At 40.6% G+C, this 19513-nt stretch overlaps 1 protein-coding gene across 2 annotated transcripts; it reads left to right on the forward strand.

The window, feature by feature from the left end:
• Positions 1–173: 173 nt before the first annotated feature.
• On the forward strand, positions 174–19134 carry LOC115103108 (DEAH (Asp-Glu-Ala-His) box helicase 9). 2 transcript variants are annotated; one of them, XM_029623754.2, is made up of 28 exons: positions 174–306; positions 811–938; positions 1040–1180; positions 2232–2355; positions 2462–2622; positions 2781–2929; positions 4300–4346; positions 4552–4688; positions 4865–4954; positions 5093–5254; positions 5429–5506; positions 7711–7902; positions 8137–8278; positions 8436–8518; positions 8717–8873; positions 8985–9082; positions 9195–9408; positions 9601–9695; positions 9791–9864; positions 9966–10118; positions 15659–15819; positions 15938–16049; positions 16196–16357; positions 16813–16940; positions 17678–17907; positions 18105–18220; positions 18370–18570; positions 18882–19134. In XM_029623754.2, exons 1-28 carry the CDS (start codon positions 189–191, stop codon positions 19132–19134), a joined length of 3906 nt encoding a protein of 1301 aa, XP_029479614.2. In that variant the 5' UTR covers positions 174–188. The 2 variants fall into 2 exon arrangements, with proteins under 2 accessions (XP_029479614.2, XP_029479615.2); XM_029623755.2 differs by having other exon boundaries at positions 174–252.
• The last annotated feature ends 379 nt before the right edge of the window (positions 19135–19513 follow it).

Below are 19513 nucleotides of genomic sequence, written 5' to 3' on the forward strand. Positions count from 1 at the left end.
ATGGAACTGTCAGTCTATGGTCAGATCAAACTTCTCAAGTACACCCTGGGATCCTAGTACCCCTGGTTGGGAACCACTGGACTAGAGCCAGGTGTCTGGGGAGAACTTTGCATTGACACCCGGAACCAAGATAGCGGCTTACCGCCAGGGGACGCTTGCTGTTTGGCCCCAGTGCGTCCTAGCGACGCATGCGCCCAAAGTCCAGGCCTGACCGTCTCGTCCCCCAGTGCTATCATGTCTGCCGTCTGAATGGTTTGTATTTGCTAGCCGGCTCGTTTGAAAAACTATCTGGTGGAGGTCGAGTGGGTAAGATAAGCAAAGTGGAAGTTTTGTGAAGTGTATTTAGCTAGCTGGCCATGTCCATAATTTCATTGCAACATTGGCTAGTACAAAATTGAAGATTGAGCTTCTAAACGAGCTAACGTTAAGCTTCTAACGTTAGCTAGCTACCTGAATTAGCAGCGTGTATATCTTTCAGCTAATGTAAGCCAAGCCGAATAGCTAGATTATTTGTTTTGTCTGACCTAGCTAACTGCGTGCATTTTTAAATAACATTACGGCCAGTTAGAACTTGTAAATGCCTCTAAAATATTGCATTTAGCCAGCGTCCACACTCATGTCATGTAGCTTTAGCTTGCCAATACAATAGCAGATCACGGCGTTAACGTTCCTCAACTAGCTAACTAGGAAGGAAAAAAACGATCTAAATAATCTAGCATCCTGAGCTTGGGGTTTCTGGTGTTTTCAAGGTGATTGAATCGTTGATACAAGTCAGTTACTCTAAAATCGATGAATCTCTGATCCCAACAGAGAAATACAAATCCGCCATGGCGGACATCAAGAACTTCCTGTATGCTTGGTGTGGGAAGAAGAAACTAACACCCAGCTATGACATTCGAGCCGCTGGAAACAAAAACCGACAGAAGTTTCTGTGTGAGGTCAGTTGAATTCTTTCAAATATGTCTATCTGCAAGCATCCGGTAAATAACAGAAGTAGCATACAGTTCATATATAAAATATTTGTTATTCCTCTTCCAAGGTTCGTATTGAGGGATTCAACTACACTGGAATGGGAAACTCCACCAATAAGAAGGATGCCCAGGCAAATGCTGCTAGAGACTTTGTCAATTACCTTGTCCGAGTTGGAGAAATGAATGCAGCAGAAGTCCCAGCCCTTGGGGTCAGTTATAAAAAATCTCACCGAAATAGGTTATCAATGAAACGTCACAGTGCAGAGCGATTCATTTGGCTGCTGGGGGACAAGGAGACCCACAGCTCCGCTAAATTCATTGACAACTTCTTGCCGTTTTCCATGGATTGTTAATTAAATAAATGTGAACTATTTGGTTATATTATCATCCCCTCTTGAGCATAGTAAGAACTACACATTTCTGATTATTCCATGCAAAACAGTTGCGCATAGTGCTAAATATCATCAGTTATACTGCAAGTAACTACATACTTTTCATTATCAGTAAACATCAATTGATCATATAAAATTCACATACGTGAGCATAGCCTCATGATATCTCTCAATATTGGCCACCATTAATTTGATATTTCAGTGATATAAAATTACAGTGAACTATATCTGACAAGTGTGAGTGGTTCAGGGGCCAAGCACTTTAATAATGTTGACATATTGCTTTACTAATTTCATATGTATATACTGTATTCTATTCTACTGTATTTTAGTCGATGCCACTCCAACATTGCTCGTCCTAATAATTTATATATTTAACTCCATTATTTTTCTTTGGATTTGTCTTTTGTGAATTGTTAGATATTACTGCACCGAGTGAGCTAGGAACACAAGCATTTCACTACACCCGCAATAGCATCTGCTAAATATGTGACCAATAAAATTTGATTTAAGTGACTCTCACTTATCTGAAATAACATGATCAATTGATGTTTACTGATAATGAAAAGCATGGAGTTATTTGCTGTATAACTCTAATAGGGCTAAAAGGATTAGTCGGAAATGTGTAGATAGCTAATTCTGACAGTAACGTGGTTCTAACATTTATTTAACAATCCCTTGAACAGCACATAGTTATCAATGTTTTTACCAGAGCAAGGGATCTCCTTGCCACCCAGCAACCAAATTGAACGCTCTGCACCATTTTTTACATTTTATTGATAACAAACCATACTTTTTATCATCCAAGATTAAACATTTGGTGATGGACATGTTATTACGGTATTAAACATTATATTCCTGTTAATAGGCAAGTGGACCTGACTTCAGTGTACCTGACTGTGGAGGAGGGGGTGAAGGAGGGAATGTTGGCTTTGGAAGTCTTCCTCCAAGTGGACCTATCCCTCCTCACCTGGTTGTGAAAGCTGAGCAAGGTACTTGGCTGACTTCACCAAATGCTTGTAGGTCTGTACACAGTCTATGTTCTGTTAACTACATTCCCATGGTGTCATAACTCATCTCGTTTAACTTTTGCTTCAGTGAATGCACCTTCTGCGCCAGTCCCAGGTGTCACTGGTTTGGGATATTCCGGCGGAAGCGGCAATTTTTCCGGAGGTGCCACAAACAGCAATGCTCCGTGGGATCGTGGGGCCAATCTGAAGGACTACTACTCAAAGAGAGATGAGCAGGAGGCACAGGCGGTAGGACCTGTCATTTCACTATTTTTACAAGGCATTGTTTCATATCTATTAGCTATCTTTATGCTGAATTATATTTAATCTAAGAAGTGCATTTGTAGTAATTCAGTCTTCACGCATGCCTGATTTGAACCTTTGAAGTGTTTATTTTCCCCATCAAGACTCTGGAGTCTGAGGAGGTAGATCTGAACGCAGGACTCCATGGCAACTGGACTTTAGAGAACGCCAAGGCCCGTCTGAACCAATTTTTCCAGAAGGAGAAGAATCAAACAGATTACAAATACAGCCAAGTTGGGCCTGACCACAACAGGTCAGGAGGATGGGAAAATATTTTGGCCTGGAAGTTGATCAGTTAGCCTGGTGGAACCAGCCTGAACTCTGGTAACGCAGCGACCAGGCTGGTTCCAATAGGAGATTTTCCATAGATTCATTTATATACTTGTTTATCAGGAATATTGCTCCAAAGCATTCATGACAAACCAAAGAACCTTCTTTGCCTTACCTGTAGACATACAGGTAACTGCCAAAATAAAGTGTAAATGAGGGATACCAAGTATATTGAAAGCATGTAATTCCACACAGGTGTGGTTCCTGAATTACTTAAGCATTTAACATCCCATCATGCATGTTTTAAAAATGCCCAGTTGCCCATTATTTTGGCTACCATGGCAAGAAGAAGCAATCTCATTTACTTTGGAAGAAGCATCTCAAAGGAGCATAGGAGGTTTAAGGGGTGTTTGTGTGTGTCTTGGTTGCCGGATCTCAACCCAATGGAACACTTAATTTGAGAATGTGGCGCGGTGCCTGAGACAGTGTTTTTCACCACTATCAACAAAACACCAAATTATGGATTTTCTTGTGGAAGATTGGCTTCGCATCCCTCCAATAGAGTTCCATACGCTTGTAAAATCTATGCCAAGGCACATTGAAGCTGTTCTGTCGACTCGTGGTCCCATGCCCTATTAAGACACTATGTTGGTGTTTCCTTTATTTTGGCAGTTACCTGTACATTAGTTATGGGGACTGTATGTTTTTCTGCTGGACTTATATGGAGACAGAGCCCTCCTGGGTGTGCGGTTAACACCTGAGAGATCTCGGTTAACTTTTCTCAAGTCATTTTGGAGCTATTTATACCTCAACCATAGAGATCCTGTAATCCCATAATTAATTATATGATCTCTGACCTCAACCAATACCTTACTAGTACAATATCGATCCTATTTTAATTTAACTGGCCTCGGTCAGTAATTCTGAATGTGAATAGTAGTGGAGATGTGATGCCAGAATTCACAACCTACCTTGTCAAGACATGTGACATCCTTTAGGCTGCACTAAAGTTGTTATATGGTTGCATCCACAATGGGGGATGGAATGGGCAGATTATTGTGTGGTTTTGATTTCTGGTGTCACTTGTTCCACTAGGGATGGGGCAGTGGCTGAGGTGATAAAGTTGATTGTTGATTGAAGTCTGGCAGAAAAACATACTGGCTCCCCCAAGGGCAAGGGTTATCATCAGACTGGACAATAGGCTTCTCAAGCTCAGAGGTCAGTTGGTCCAATGATTGATACATGTTTTATCTACTGTAAAAACACGAGTTACACATTATTCCGATTTTTCATAGAAAGTGAATCAGGCTTAGTAACATTATGGATGATGGTGTTTTTTTGCTTCTACTTCAGGAGCTTTATTGCTGAGATGCAGTTATTTGTAAGACAGCTTGGCAGAAGTAAGTACAAACTTTTCATTGAACACAAACTGAATTGTCTTATCAGATGTAAAATGCTTTGTTTATGTTTTTGAACAGGAGTCAGAAATATTAGATTTTTCCAAATTCAGGAGAAAATGTAAACACTGAACCTAGTTTATTAGCTTTCTGGAGACAACAAATATGTGACTTCAGAATAAGAAATACATTTCCATTTGTTTTGTAGAGATAATTGCCCGCGAGCATGGCTCTAACAAGAAGCTTGCAGCCCAGTCCTCTGCGCTGTCTATCGTCCGTCAACTTTACCATCTGGGTGTCATTGAGCCTTATTCTGGCGTCACTAAGAAGAAAGAGGGAGAAATTGTATGTAACGTGTGTTACTGCTGATAAAATATTTGGAGTTATTACACTGATTTATTAAAGACGTGGTCTTAATGTTGTATGTTTTGTTTGTTCACCTTAGTTCGAACCTTGAGACATATAAAATAAGTATGCAGCAAGTCTTTTTAACTTACAGTTGAACCTTGGTGTCTTCACAGTTGGAAGCTTTTGAGGTGAATGTGGTGGATGAACTGCAACATCAGCTGCAGAGTATGGCCCAAGAACTGGGTGTTGCAATTCCACCTCCAGTAAGTCAAATTTATATGACTACATTTATTAACCTTTATACAGTTTCAATTAGTGTCTGTCCTATCACACTGAAAACCAAAGAAAAGTACTTTGTCATTTAATGAGGATTATGAGTTAAACCTTTTTCCTGTCCCCAGCCACCTGATCCAAGTACTCCAGTGTCTTTGGTCCAAGGGAAGATGGCTGTGTTTGAGCCCTCCCAGAAACAGAGCATGGCCGGGGTGGTGCCCTGGTCCCCTCCGCAAGTCAACTGGAACCCCTGGACCAGCAGCAATATTGACGATGGACCACTAGCATTTGTGTGTCAAAGACTTGTTTCTAGCTGTACATTTACTAAAAGAAATGCAACAATATATCTGTGTTTTCTACTGTTATTCTCTTCATAATCTGACCTTCCTCAAAACTAAAGCAGTCTATTTTGTCATGGTAGGCCGTCCATCCTATCTAAAAGTATCATTTACGTTTCCCCCTAGTGCACCCCAGAGCAAATCAGCACTGACCTCCATCATGAGCTGACTTATCAATTGGAACAAGATCAAAGCCTACAGAAGGTATGTTGTTGCCCTCACTTAACTGCGATTAAGTTATTCCTAATGAAAACGGGACAAAGACACACCCTGTTTTGGGGGATTTTCACATTTTATCCTTAGAATGGCTTTTTGGAAGTAGAGTTGTTGACACGTATTTGATACTTGTATCTTAAAGCATATTTCAGAAATAATGAATTGAATTTGGAATATTTGTACATTTTTTTCTGTACCCAGGCCTCCTTTAAGACTCCATAATGTTTCATATATGTAGGTGCTACAAAGCAAAAATTGGTGTCATATGAAGCCTTACCGCTTGCCCTGTAATATTAGTATTTAGATTTACAAAAAAACAATTTGCATTTAAAGGTGCAATATGCCGAAATCGCTCTGCCATTTCCTGGTTGCTAAAATGCTAATAGTTCGCACAATTTTAGTTTGTGACAACAAGCAATATATTGTAGAGAATCATTGTACCATCTAAACTGGTGAAATGTCTTTTCAATAACCAAAAATATTGTATTTTTGGCTTATTTGAAGCTGGTGTACAAAATCGAAAGAAGAAGATGCAAAAACTAAACTTATGAATGGGAGAGAGCGCACATAGAACAGATCTACCGCTTCTTAGATTGGCTTTCAACCAGAATGACAGATCCATAAATCACATATCTATATGAATTTGGCTGGGTCACCCAAAAAGATAGGTATTCAGACTCCTTTACTTTCCCCACATTTTGTTACGTTACAGCCTTATTCTAAAATGAATTAAATAAATAAAAATCCTTAGTAATCTACACACATTACCCCATAATGACAAAGCGAAAATAGGTTTTTAGAAATGTTTACAAATTTATTAAAAAAAATAAAGATGAATGGAGCAAAGTACAGAGACATCCTTGATGAAAACTGGCTCCAGAGCGCTCAGGACCTCCGACTGGGACGAAGGTCCACCTTCCAACAGGGCGAAGACCCTAAACACACAGCCAAGACAATGCAGGGTTGGCTTCGGGACAAGTGTCTGAATGTCCTTGAGTGGCCCAGCCAGAGCCTGGACTTGAACCCGATCGAACATCTCTGGAGAGACCTGAAAATAGCTGTGCAGCAACGCTCCCTATCCAACCTGACAGAGCTTGAGAGGATCTGCAGAGAAGGGAAGAAACTCCCCAAATATCGTTGCCAAAAGTGCTTCAACAAAAGTGCTGACTAAATGGTCTGAATACTTATGTAAATGTAATTTCTTTTATATTTTTTTTTTAAATGAGCAAAAATGTCAACCTGATTTTTGCTTTGTCATTGTGGGGTATTGTGTGTAGATTGATGACAGGAAAAAGCAATTTAATCATTTTTAGAGTAAGGCTGTAACCTAACAAAATGTGGAACAAGTAAGGGGTCTGAATACTTTCCGAAAGCACTGTACCTGTTGCAGATTTAAGTTATGAATATTGAAAAATTAAACATGAATATTGAAAATATACCATTTCTGATTGGGCTAATTGTTCAATATATTCTTGAGCATACTATATTCTACTGGCATATCAAAGTTCCAGAGTGGGATCTCTGATACTTTTAGAGTTATGATCCAATTAGTAAACATTACCAATGTGAAAATGGATTCAAAATGGTCACCCTTTGCTGGTGATTTGCAGGATGTAGACTGATACAAGTAATATGAGGGGTGTGATTGGTTACATTGCCTACTATGCCAGTTTCTCTGTATACAATTGGCCATAACATTAAAACGATCAGCTCTGGTACTTTGATATGCCAATAGTCTTAGAGGAGGCAGCCTGTACAAGGCCAAAATGTCACAAGTATTCCAACTTCAATTAATAATGTATTAATATGCTTTTAGATGAATTGTAAAATATATCTTCCTTCAAATTACCATTCTATGGAGCAAATCAGAAAAATTAGGAATCACTCTATCTTGAGTTAGTGTTAAATATGTCCTGTTATCAGTCCCTCCAGGATTCCTGGTTTCTGTGCTCACATGTTTTTGTGTGCTAAATCAACTATTCCCCGCATATTATGTGAGAGCTTGCAAATTTGACCAATCACCACACTTTTTCCACAAACAGTCAAATCACAATATTATCACATAAAACTGACCCACCACCGCAGTACAAAATTGTGAGCCCAAATTGGACAATCGTATATTGCTATGCAAAATATCAGAATTTTGCATGGGACTGTGTTGTCTGACTGTCATGCAAAAACGTGTCTCCTAGGTCATTGGGGAGCGAGACGGGCTTCCAGTGAAGAAATTTGAGGAGGAGATAATGACTGCCGTTCAGGGCAGCTCAGTAGTGATCATTCGAGGGGCGACCGGCTGTGGCAAAACCACCCAGGTTCCTCAGTACATCCTGGATCAGTTCATCAAGAGTGGGAGGGCGTCCGAGTGTAACATTATTGTAACCCAGGTAAGACTCGAAATTGAAATATTCATGTATTTGAATATTTTCCTTGCTTGTGATGGGATAATGCCTTTGTTGTCCAATTGGGAAATGTTGTTTGTGGCATTGTGTAAACATTAAGACATTACAGACAAACACAGGCCCAGGACATAGACTGTTACGTACAAGATAAATAGAATATTGAAGTGCAGATATCTGAATGACTGCTATTTCACGGTAACCCCTTCCCTTCTTTGTCAGCCCCGGCGTATCAGTGCAGTGTCTGTGGCAGAGCGTGTTTCCTACGAGAGAGGAGAGGATGTCGGTAAGAGCTGTGGGTACAGCGTCCGCTTTGAATCCATCCTCCCACGACCCCATGCCAGCATCATGTTCTGCACTGTTGGTAAGGGTCTCTTATTTTCATTTGTTATTCATAATTGAGGTGTTTTATGTAGTTAATACAACTGGGGTTGAGAATAGCTCAGGTTAAGAATAGCAGAAGGTACATGGAATTATATGAATACTTAATAGCATAATTTGGTGTATTTCTCTATTTCCAGGTGTGTTACTGCGGAAGCTGGAAGCAGGTATTCGCGGGATCAGCCATGTGATTGTGGATGAAATCCACGAGAGAGACATCAATGTACGTATGTCTGATGCCCCCCCAACAAATTGTCATCCTTAGGGGTACCGATTGAGCCTAGTTCTGGACTAAAAAGTACTCTCAATGAAGAGTCTCAATTGAGAATGGTTTGTAGTCCAGGACTAGGCTTATTCTTTGTCTGGGAAATCAGCCCTCGGTGTACTAAAGTAAGTAATGTTTACTTTTTGCTCTTCCCAGACTGACTTCCTCATGGTGGTGCTGAGGGACGTGGTCCAGACCTACCCAGAGGTCCGCATCATCCTCATGTCTGCCACCATCGACACCACCATGTTTAGAGAGTACTTCTTCAACTGCCCTGTCATCGAGGTGTTCGGCCGCACATTCCCAGTACAAGGTAAGAGCTCAGTCAAATGGAGCTCGCAAACTTTCTTAAATCATCTAACCTTCATATCTTCCAGTTTATGGGCTTGTAATGGATAGCTATGAATGGTTGTATCTTTTCCAGAGTACTTTTTGGAAGATTGTATTCAGATGACACATTTCATTCCACCTCCGAGTGATAGAAAGAGGAAGGACAAGGATGAGGAAGGAGGAGATGAAGAGGTATGGAATAGTACTTTGTCGGTCATAAGCACAGAGAACCATTTCATTTAACCACTGTTTGTTCTATGGAAGTGTGTTCTATGTGTATGTTTCTTCCTCTTGTTTGTCACAGGCCAACTGTAATGTGATATGTGGGCCAGAGTACACCCCAGAGACTAAGCGCTCTATGGCCCAGATGAATGAGAAGGAGACTCCCTTTGAGCTGGTGGAGGCCCTGCTGAAGTACATCGAGACCCTCCAGGTGGCCGGGGCCGTGCTCATCTTCCTGCCCGGCTGGAATCTCATCTACTCCATGCAGAAACACCTGGAGATGAACCCACACTTTGGTGTGTGGTCTCAATACTAATCAGTGGTTCTCCCATAGAAAAACTGTTGGTCAAAGTATTTGGATTGATGTCAACAAATGCATTGTTTTCATTTTAGTCCCATATCACACAAGTTTCTGCCATAGAAATGCTGTTGATTGTAATTGTAATGACACCAGTGAATTGACTTGTTATTCATTTTGTTTCACCCAGGGAGTCAACGGTACCTGATTCTGCCTCTCCACTCTCAGATCCCCAGAGAGGAACAGAGGAGGGTATTTGAGCCTGTGCCTGAAAACATCACCAAGGTCAGTCAGGCAGGGTCTCTGGGTTTTTCCTGTAAAGGTTTATAATGATTTATCTGTTATTGTTATTTTTGTTATTTATATTTTATCCTTTTCAGGTGATCTTGTCAACAAACATTGCAGAGACCAGTATTACTATCAATGATGTAGTATATGTCATCGACTCTTGCAAGTAAGTTTCTCACTTGATATACTGTACTTTAAATTATTAAATTATCATTGCATGGGAGTGTAGCTACTAATGATCCCCAATTATTTTGTGTTTTCTCTAAGGCAGAAAGTGAAACTGTTCACGTCTCACAACAACATGACCAACTACGCCACAGTCTGGGGCTCCAAGACCAACCTGGAGCAGAGGAAGGGTCGCGCCGGCCGCGTCCGGGCTGGCTTCTGCTTTCATCTGTGTAGCAGAGCACGCTTCGACAAGTAAGTCTCTGGGACCCATTGCATAAAACATCTTAAAGGTGCAATATGCAGAAATCGCTCTGCCATTTCCTGGTTGCTAAAATTCCAATATTTAGCCTAATTTCAGTCAGTGACTTAACAAGTGTAGAGAATCATTGTATAAAACCGCTGTGAAATATATTTTCTATAACCAAAAATATTGTATTTTCAGCTGTTTGAAGCTGGTGTACAAAGCCAAAAATAAAAGACGCAAGAACAAACCTTAAGAACGGGAAACAAATAAATATTTCACACAGAACATATCTACCACTTCTTAGACTTGCTTTCAATGAGAATGACAAATCTATAACTCACTTTTCTATGTGTGTTTGCTTGAGTCTTCTTGGTCATGAAGCTACAAGCTTAGCACACCTGTATTTGATTTTTGTATTTGAGGACTTTCTCTCATTCTCCTCAGCAGATCCTCTCAAGCTCTGTCAGGTTTGATAGGGAGCGACGCCGCACCGCTATTTTCAGGTCTCTCCAGAGAAGTCCGGGCTCTGGCTGGGCCACTCAAGGACATTCAGACACTTGTCCCGAATCCACTCCTGCATTGTCTTGGCTTTGTGCTTACGGTCATTGTCCTGTTGGAAGGTGAACCTTCGTCCCAGTCAGAGGTCCCGAGTGCTCTTCATCAAGGATCTCTCTGTACTTTGCTCTATTCATCTTTCCCTCGTTCCTGACTAGTCTCCCAGGCCCTGCTGCTGAAAAACATCCCCACAGCATGATGCTGCCACCACATGCTTCACCGTAGGGATGTTGCCAGATTTCCATCAGACATGACGCTTGGCATTCAGGCCAAAGAGTTCAATCTTGGTTTCATCAGACCAGAGAATCTTGTTTCTCATGGTCTGAGAGTCTTTAGGTGCCTTTTGGCAAACTCCAAGCGGGCTGTCATGTGCCTTACTGAGGAGTGGCTTCCGTCTGGCCACTCTACCATAAAGCCCTGATTGGTGGAGAGCTGCAGGAATTGGTTGTCCTTTTGGAAGGTTCTCCCATCTCCACAGAGGAACTTTAGAGCTCTGTCATAGTGACCATCGGGTTCTTGGTCAACTCTAGGAGGAGTCTTGGTGGGTCTATACGTTTTTCATTTAAGAATGATGGAGGCCACTGTGTTATTGGACCTTCAAAACTCAGACATTTTTTTTGTACCCTTCTCCATCTCGGAGATCTATGGTCAATTCCTTCGACCTCATGGCTTGGTTTTTATCTGACATGCATTGTCAACTGTGGGACCTTAGACAGGTGTGTGCCTTTCCAAATCATGGCCAATCAATTGAATTTACCACATGTGGACACCAATCAAGTTGTAGAAACACCTCAAGTATGATCAATGGGAACAGGATGCACCAAAGCTCAATTTTGAGTCTCATAGCAAAGGGTTTGAATACTTATGTAAAAGGGTATTTCCTAAAACAAAAAATAGAGAATAATTATTAGCATCAATATCTAAGAACCTTTTTTAAAAAAACAACTGGATTTAACCAGGAAGGGCTCATTGAGATTTAACATCTCTGGCCAAGATATGCAACACCAAGCCATTACAGACAAACAACATGAAAAACTACAAGTAATCTAGTAAAAACCATAGAATTCACAAGAGTATAACAAAATCAAAAACATTGACAGGTCAGGGAATCAGTCTCAAGATCCTTCATCAGTGATTTAAAAATACAATCGGGACAAGTTCTTCCAGTTTTAAAAGTATTTTTTTAAGGCGTTCCAAGACGATGGCGCAGAGTACATAAAAGCCCTTTTACCAAATTCAATTCGGACATTTGGAACAGTTAGCAGGATAAAGTCCAGCGAATGAAGAGTACCTACCACATTTCTGAACAATAAAAAGGTAGTAAACCCAAAATGGCTTTGTAAATAAAACTTTACAAGTGCCTGAGCCTACGAGTGATAAGGCCAGACAACCCTGGTATACAAAGTGCAGTGGTGCGTAAGGTTTTTGCAGTTTAAAATACATCTCAAAGCTCCATGGTAAAGGGTGACAATTGATCTCAAACACTGAGCGGAAGTATTCATATATAAAATATCCCCTCTAGTAAAGGCATAAATGTAGCTGATACTAGCCTCCTTCAGCTTCAATTTTTTTGTAAGTTGTTGAATATGCAATTAAAATTCCAAGATATTTATGAGGTTACAACCTCAATCTCCTTGCCCTGGCGGGTAATAATAGGTGAAAGTTTCAGAGGTCTATTTCTTGCTTTAGAAAACACCATTAGTTTAGTTTTGTCAGTATTGAGGATAAGCTTCAATTGACACACGGTATGTTGAATAGTATAGAAAGCAGTTTGCAAGTTCTGGAACGCTTGTGTAAGAGACGAGGCACAACAGTAAATAACAGTATCATCAGCATAAAAATGAAGTTTTGCATTTTGGAAATGTTTGTCTAAATCAGTTATATAAATAGTGAATAGGAGAGGACCAAGTACAGAGCCTTGGGGCACATCATTAAAGACAGGCACTGAGTTCTATCAGACAGATGGTTAGCAAACCATGCAACTGCATGCTCTGAAAGACCTACACTCGACAAACTCTGCCTTTTAGTATAGCATGATCAACTGTATCAAAAGCCTTAGAGAGATCAATAAAAAGTGAGACACAGTGCTGTTTTTTGTCAAGGGCTTCAGTGATATCATTTAAAACCTTCATGGCTGCTGTAATTGTGCTATGCTTCTTCCTGAAGCCTGGTACATTGATAAAATAGAGTTAGTAAATAAAAACTATTTTAGCTGTTCACTCAAGGGTTTCAAGTATTTTCACTGGGGGTGACAGCTTTGAGATTGGCCTATAATTATTTTAAAGAGTTGGATCTCCCCCTTTTAAAAGTGGTAGGACAAATGCTGATTTCCAGATTTTCGGAATTTCATTACATTCCAGGGTTAGATTGAACAGATATGTAAGTGGTTCAGCTATGAAATCAGCTGCCAGATTTAAAAAGCAGGGATCCAAAAGATCAGGACCTGCAGGCTTTCTCTGATCTAAGGATTTCAGGGCTTTATGTACCTTCTGCACTGAGAATGGCAAAAAGCTAAAAGTTTGACCAGCTCTCACTGGTTCATCCACACAGGGTTGTACAGAGACAGAGGACACTGAATCAAACAGCCTACCAGATGATACAAAGTGCTCATTGAAGCAATTCAGCATTTCAGTTTTGTCATATACAGCAACAGAGTCCTTCAAAACACATGACGGTAATTCATTAACATTACTGTTACCAGACATCGACCTTCCAAAACTTTCTAGGGTCATTCAGGTTATCAGTGGTAACAGACAAAAATATTCAGACTTGGCCTTCCTGAAAAGAAAAGAACACTTGTTTCTTAACTGCCTAAAAATAAGCCAATCAGCATCAGAACATGATTTCCTTGCTTTAGCCCAGACTAGATTACGGTCGTGAATAATACAAGACCGCTCAGAAGAAAACCATGGATTATCCCGCCCTTTAACCCGGAACCTGCGGAATGGGGCATGTTTGTTTGCTTTTTGGGGAAAAAACATCATGAAAGAATTTCCAGGCAGTTTCCACATCAGGAATAAGCTCAGTCTTGCTCTAGTCAAAATAAAACAAATCATGAAAGAAAGCATGCTCATTAAAACACTTCAAATTTCTCTTATGAATAAAACGCAGGTTTGTCTTAGGAACCTTAGTATTTCTAACAACACAATGGTCACTTAAATCATTACAAAAAACACCATCCGCAGAATATTTATGTGGAACATTTGTCAATATCAAATCAATCAGGGTAGATTTATCTGGGCATTTAAGATTTGGGTGAGTGGGTGAGTTAATCAACTGGGTAAGATTCATAGAATTACAAAACATTTTTAAATCATCAGACACCGGCTTTAACCAACACCAGTTGAGATCATTTCACTGTAAAGAAGTTTAGACGTGAGGTGCGTCAAAGAAGAAAATGCATCAGCGAGAGCAAAGGGTGGTCTATAACAGCCAATCACAGTTATAGAGAGACCCTTTGAAACCTCAATATTCAAAGCAAGAAATTCCAACTGTTTACAAATAGTTTCAGACTTTGTCACACTTACAGGGAATTTAGTGTTTACATATATAGCCACACCCCCACCTTAACTCGATCAGTGCGATAAACATTGTAACCACTTATACAAATATCCTTATCAAAAACAGACTTGCTAAGCCAGGTTGTAGAAAACACAATTGCATCAGTTGATTTAGCCCAAATCCTAACCCCATCAATTTTTTGACAACAGGCTGCGTACATTTAAATGAAAAATACGAAAACCAGATCTTGATTTAAAATCAGAGGTGGTTTGGAGACATTGCATATCAGGGCCAGGGTTAGGTTGCACGTTACCTGATATCAACAAAAGAAGAATAACTAGGCACCTCTGTTTAATAACCTTGCACAGCTTCTCTTTTTTAAGAGACCTACTGCAAGCGAATTCTACAAGTGAGTTTCCAGACAATACCAAACAGTAATTTAAAACCATTAGACTTTGGTAGCGACACATTCGTACTGTTCACATGCCACAAATACATCGGCACTTGGACGAGTGTAGCGAGTTCCTGCAGACAAAATGTCTAATGGACGGGAGAGCACATTGTCAGATGTACTCACCCCGCGACAATGTTCGTTTTCTCCAGAGTTCAGTAAAGTCCGTGCACAAAGCAATACCATGAAAATTGTTTCGAAACCTGTTTTCGCTTTGTCATTATGCTGTATTGTGAGTAGGTTGCTGAGGAAATGTATTTATTTAATCAATTTTAGAATACGGCTGAAACATAACAAAAATGTGGAAAAAGTCAAGGGGTCTGAATACTTTCCGAAGGCACTGTCTTTACATAAGCACAACAGAACTGCAAGAAACAGCTCGGAATGTCTGACTGAAGTACGGCACATATGTACCTTTTTGTTTTTAAATTACTCGTTTAAAAAAAATGCAGGACATAATTGTTTGGTTTACGGGACAATGGGCCAAAATGTGGTACTCTACCATACAATTCGGGACGTGGTCACCCAAACTGTATCGTCTCAAAACATGGTTAAAACTATAATGTTCATATCATGTATGTATGGTCAGTACATGCATCCATAGCTCTGTCCATGAATTTGAGTGTGTTTCCATTTCTCCAGGCCCATCCCTCAGCTTTTTTACCAAAACACAGGCGATGTGATGGTTTGTTTCAATTAGTATTCTAGCTTTAACTTTTTCACTTAATTTAAGGGGAACATTAACTTAAGATGTTTTATACAACTGGGCCCTGATCTCAACCCTCATTAGCGTTGAAGAGATTCCAAACTTCTGTACCCATATTCAAAAAGCCGAGTGCTGATCTCGGATCAGGTCCCTGTGTCCGTGTAATTTTATGAATTCTGCAAAACTGGTCTTAGATCAGCACTACTACTCTGAGATGCTATATGAATATAAACTCTGTTTTTTCACTCTTACCCTTTTATGTCAAAATTGAGTTTGATTTGAATTACACAAGTGATGAATGTGTGCTTCTGTTTCTACCCTTTTCTTCATCCCAGACTGGAGACCCATATGACCCCTGAGATATTCCGTACTCCTCTCCACGAGGTAGCCCTGAGCATCAAGCTGCTGAGACTAGGAGCCATTGGCCATTTCCTTTCCAAGGCCATCGAGCCCCCTCCCCTGGACGCGGTTATAGAGGCAGAACACACACTGAGAGGTGAGTCGTTTTTAGCTTTGACCTTAACATATTTGTTTTGTCCTCTAGTGTTCTAGTAAACATTACCAACCACCTTGAATAGGGTTGGCATTTACAATTCCTTGATATATTTCACTAGAACTGGATGCTTTGGACACAAATGACGAGTTGACTCCGCTTGGTCGGATCCTTGCAAAGCTTCCAATCGAGCCGCGTCTGGGGAAGATGATGATTATGGGCTGCATATTCAAGTGAGTGCTGCATCAGAATTCATGCATGCATTTTGTAAAATCCTTCCCTAAATTACGATCCATATTGACTCATCTCTATACACAGTTTCATATTTCCAACTAGAAATTGTTTAAATAGTTGGTGCTTTCTTTGCTCTGCTTTCTAGTGTTGGAGATGCGGTGTGCACGATCTCAGCAGCCTCCTGCTTCCCAGAGCCCTTCATCAATGATGGCAAGCGCTTGGGCTATGTGCACCGCAACTTTGCTGGCACCCGCTTCTCAGACCACGTGGCCCTTCTGTCAGTCTTCCAGGCTTGGGACGATGTGAGGTGAGTCCAGGCTTCATAGAAACATGCAACATGTACATCTAGGGGCGGCAGGTAGACTAGTGGATAGAGTGTTGTGCCAGTAACCGAAAGGTTGCAAGATCGAATCCTCGAGCTGACAAGGTAAAAATCTGTCGTTCTGCCCCTGAACAAGGCAGTTAACCCTTGTCATTGAAAATAAGAATTTGTTCTTAACTGACTTGCCAAGTTAAATGATGGTTACAAAAATATATATATAATTACAAACAAACTCCTCTCTCATGGATTACAATTAAACAGATGCAACTGATAATTGTGGCTGATACGATTGCAGACAGAACACCGTAATGCCATTCATTGCAGTAGAAAGAGGTGTCAGCTGAATGACCCATTTTTGTTTGGGAATACAATCCTGTTCCTTCTCACTACCTGGCAAATGAAGGTTGTGACAGCTTGTTAACTTGTCTTCTTTATTGTAGAATGGGAGGTGAGGATGCAGAGTCCAGATTCTGTGAACACAAGAGGCTCAACATGTCCACACTGAGGATGACCTGGGAGGCAAAAGTGCAGCTGAAGGAGATCCTCATCAACTCTGGCTTCCCTGAGGGTAGATTTTTATTTATTTTTACTGTGTCTCAAATGACACCATTTTCCCTATAGTGCACTACCTGGTCAAAAGTATGCACATTATTGGGAATAGGGCAGTGGTGTAAAGTACTTAAGTAAAAATACTTTAAAGTGCTACTTAAGTAGTTTTTGGGGGTATCTGTACTTTACCATTTATATTTTTGAATACTTTTACTCCACTACATTCCTTAAGAAAATATAGTACTTTTTACTCCATACTGTTTCCCTGACACCCAAAAATACTAAGACAGGAAACTGGCCCAATTCACGCACTTAAGAGAACATCTCTGGTCATCTCTACTGCCTCTGATCTGGGGGACTCAATAAAAACACATGCTTTGTTTGTAAATTATGTCTGAGTGTTGGAGTGTGACCCTGGCTATCCAAGTTGTGCCAAATTGTTTGCTTAATCTATGGAATTTTAAATTATTTATACAGTACTTTTGATACTTAAGTGTATATTTTAGCAATTACATTTTACTTTTGATACTTAAGTATATTTAAAACCAAATACTTTTAGACTTTTACTCAAGTAGTATTTTACTGTGTGACTTTTAATTGAGTCATTTTCTATGACAATTGGGTACTTTTTCCACCACTGTAATAGGGTGCCATTTGAGACGCACGCCATGTGAACAACCCAATAGTATTGCAGTCTTGGCATAATATACAATCACGTCTGAAATTGTTTAAAAATGTTTTTTATATTTTCATTAGAGTGCTTGATGACACAGATGTTCAATAACGTTGGACCCGACAACAACCTTGACGTGGTCGTCTCTCTCCTGACATACGGCTCCTATCCCAACGTGTGCTACCATAAGGAGAAGAGGAAGATTCTCACCACTGAGGGGCGCAATGCCCTCATCCACAAATGCTCCGTCAACTGCCCCTTCAGCAGCCAGGACATGACCTACCCATCACCGTTCTTCGTCTTTAGCGAAAAGGTAGGATCTCAAATTTAGAGGTCAATAACTACATAATATGAATATACTGGTGTATCATAGGTTGTTTACCCTTTTTTTCTTGTTGTGTGAGCTAAAAGGGTCAATGTTCAGATATTTAAAAAAAAAAAAAAAAAGAATATCATCAAATTGGTCTACAAGCTGCAAGCAACCAAATGTTTTTTTTTTTTTTTCACCAGATCCGGACTCGAGCCATCTCAGCCAAAGGAATGACACTAGTCAGCCCACTCCAGCTGATCTTGTTTGCCTCCAAGAAAATCACATCAAACGGGGAAATCATTGAACTGGATGATTGGCGAGTGTAGCTACTATCTTTTAAAGTGGTGCAATAGTAGAAATGTTGTTGTTTTTTCTGCCTATATACCTACACTTCCAAAAAAGGGGGTTAGATTGAGCATGAAAATCGTGAGATCAAGCTGATAAAACCACTGTTTGTATTCACAGGATCAAACTGAAGATACCGCATAACGTGGCTGGCTGCATAGCTGCTTTGAGGGCTGGAATGGAGGCACTTGTTGTAGAAGTCACCAAAGACCCTGAGTACATCAAACAGCTGGATCCCACAAACGAGCGCATGCTCAACATCATCCGTCAAATCTCCAAGCCCTCCGCAGCTGGGCTTAACCTCATGGTCAACAATAAACGGTAAGATAAACACATGATTAGACATCTCAGCTCGGGGGGGGAACATTTAGGATGCATCCCAAATGGCACCCTATTGCCTACATAGTGCACTGCTTTTGACCAGAGCCCAAGCAGCCAGTTTGCTAACCATCAACAAACATGACATACCTTACATACTTGTAGTAGTGAAGTCATGTAGTGGTAATAATGGATTAGTTTACTCTGTGGTGATTATCAACCTTTGTGCACAGTAATCTACTCCACTGGGTAATAGGACAGCATTGTGTTTTGAATACCAAATACAGCTGGTTTACGTGTCTTGTCCTTATCAGTTTTGGAGATGGTCCACGTCCTCCCAAGATGGGCAGGTTTGACGGAGGCGGCGGTGGAGGATACCAGGGAGGCGGCGGTGGAGGATACAGGGGAGGAGGTTACAGAGGCGGTGGAGGATACCAGGGCGGCGGCGGATACAGGGGCGGTGGTGGAGGTTACAGAGGCGGTGGTGGAGGTTACAGAGGTGGGGGTGGTTATGGAGGGGGAACAGGGGTGGGGGTGGTTATGGAGGGGGAACAGGGGTGGGGGTAGTTATGGAGGGGGAACAGGGGTGGGGGTGGTTATGGAGGGGGCCAGGGATATTAGGGCATTTGAAGGTTAGCTTTTTAGATGTTGTTCATTACATGACGTTTGAGTGTTTTTGGCTGTAATGTTAGAAGTGGTTCTATGTAAGGATATTTTAGTTTTGCCTTGTGACCCCCCTGAAATCAAGGTTTTCTCCTGGTATTAAGCATAAAAATAAAGTGTTAGTTTGGCTAATGGAAAATTCCAAAAGTATTTCATGCCATGAGCCTAATTTTGTCAGTTATATACAACTCAAGTATGTTTCCTGCCATTACTAAGTAATACATTAAATAAAATACATTTTTTCCAACACTGCCAGATTTTCTTAGCAGTTCGTCTGTAAAGG

This window comes from Oncorhynchus nerka, linkage group LG20 (assembly GCF_034236695.1).
Source record: "Oncorhynchus nerka isolate Pitt River linkage group LG20, Oner_Uvic_2.0, whole genome shotgun sequence".
In the NCBI taxonomy this organism is placed as follows: Eukaryota; Metazoa; Chordata; class Actinopteri; order Salmoniformes; family Salmonidae; genus Oncorhynchus; species Oncorhynchus nerka.

What these genes read in the sequence shown, in the direction of transcription:
- LOC115103108 (XM_029623754.2), top strand. Translation starts at nt 189, where the DNA reads ATGCGCCCAAAGTCCAGGCCTGACCGTCTCGTCCCCCAGTGCTATCAT. An exon ending in AGGAAGGAGGAGATGAAGAG is followed by an intron (nt 9,083 to 9,194) that starts GTATGGAATAGT and finishes TGTTTGTCACAG; the next exon opens with GCCAACTGTAATGTGATATG. An exon ending in CAACTCTGGCTTCCCTGAGG is followed by an intron (nt 16,941 to 17,677) that starts GTAGATTTTTAT and finishes TATTTTCATTAG; the next exon opens with AGTGCTTGATGACACAGATG.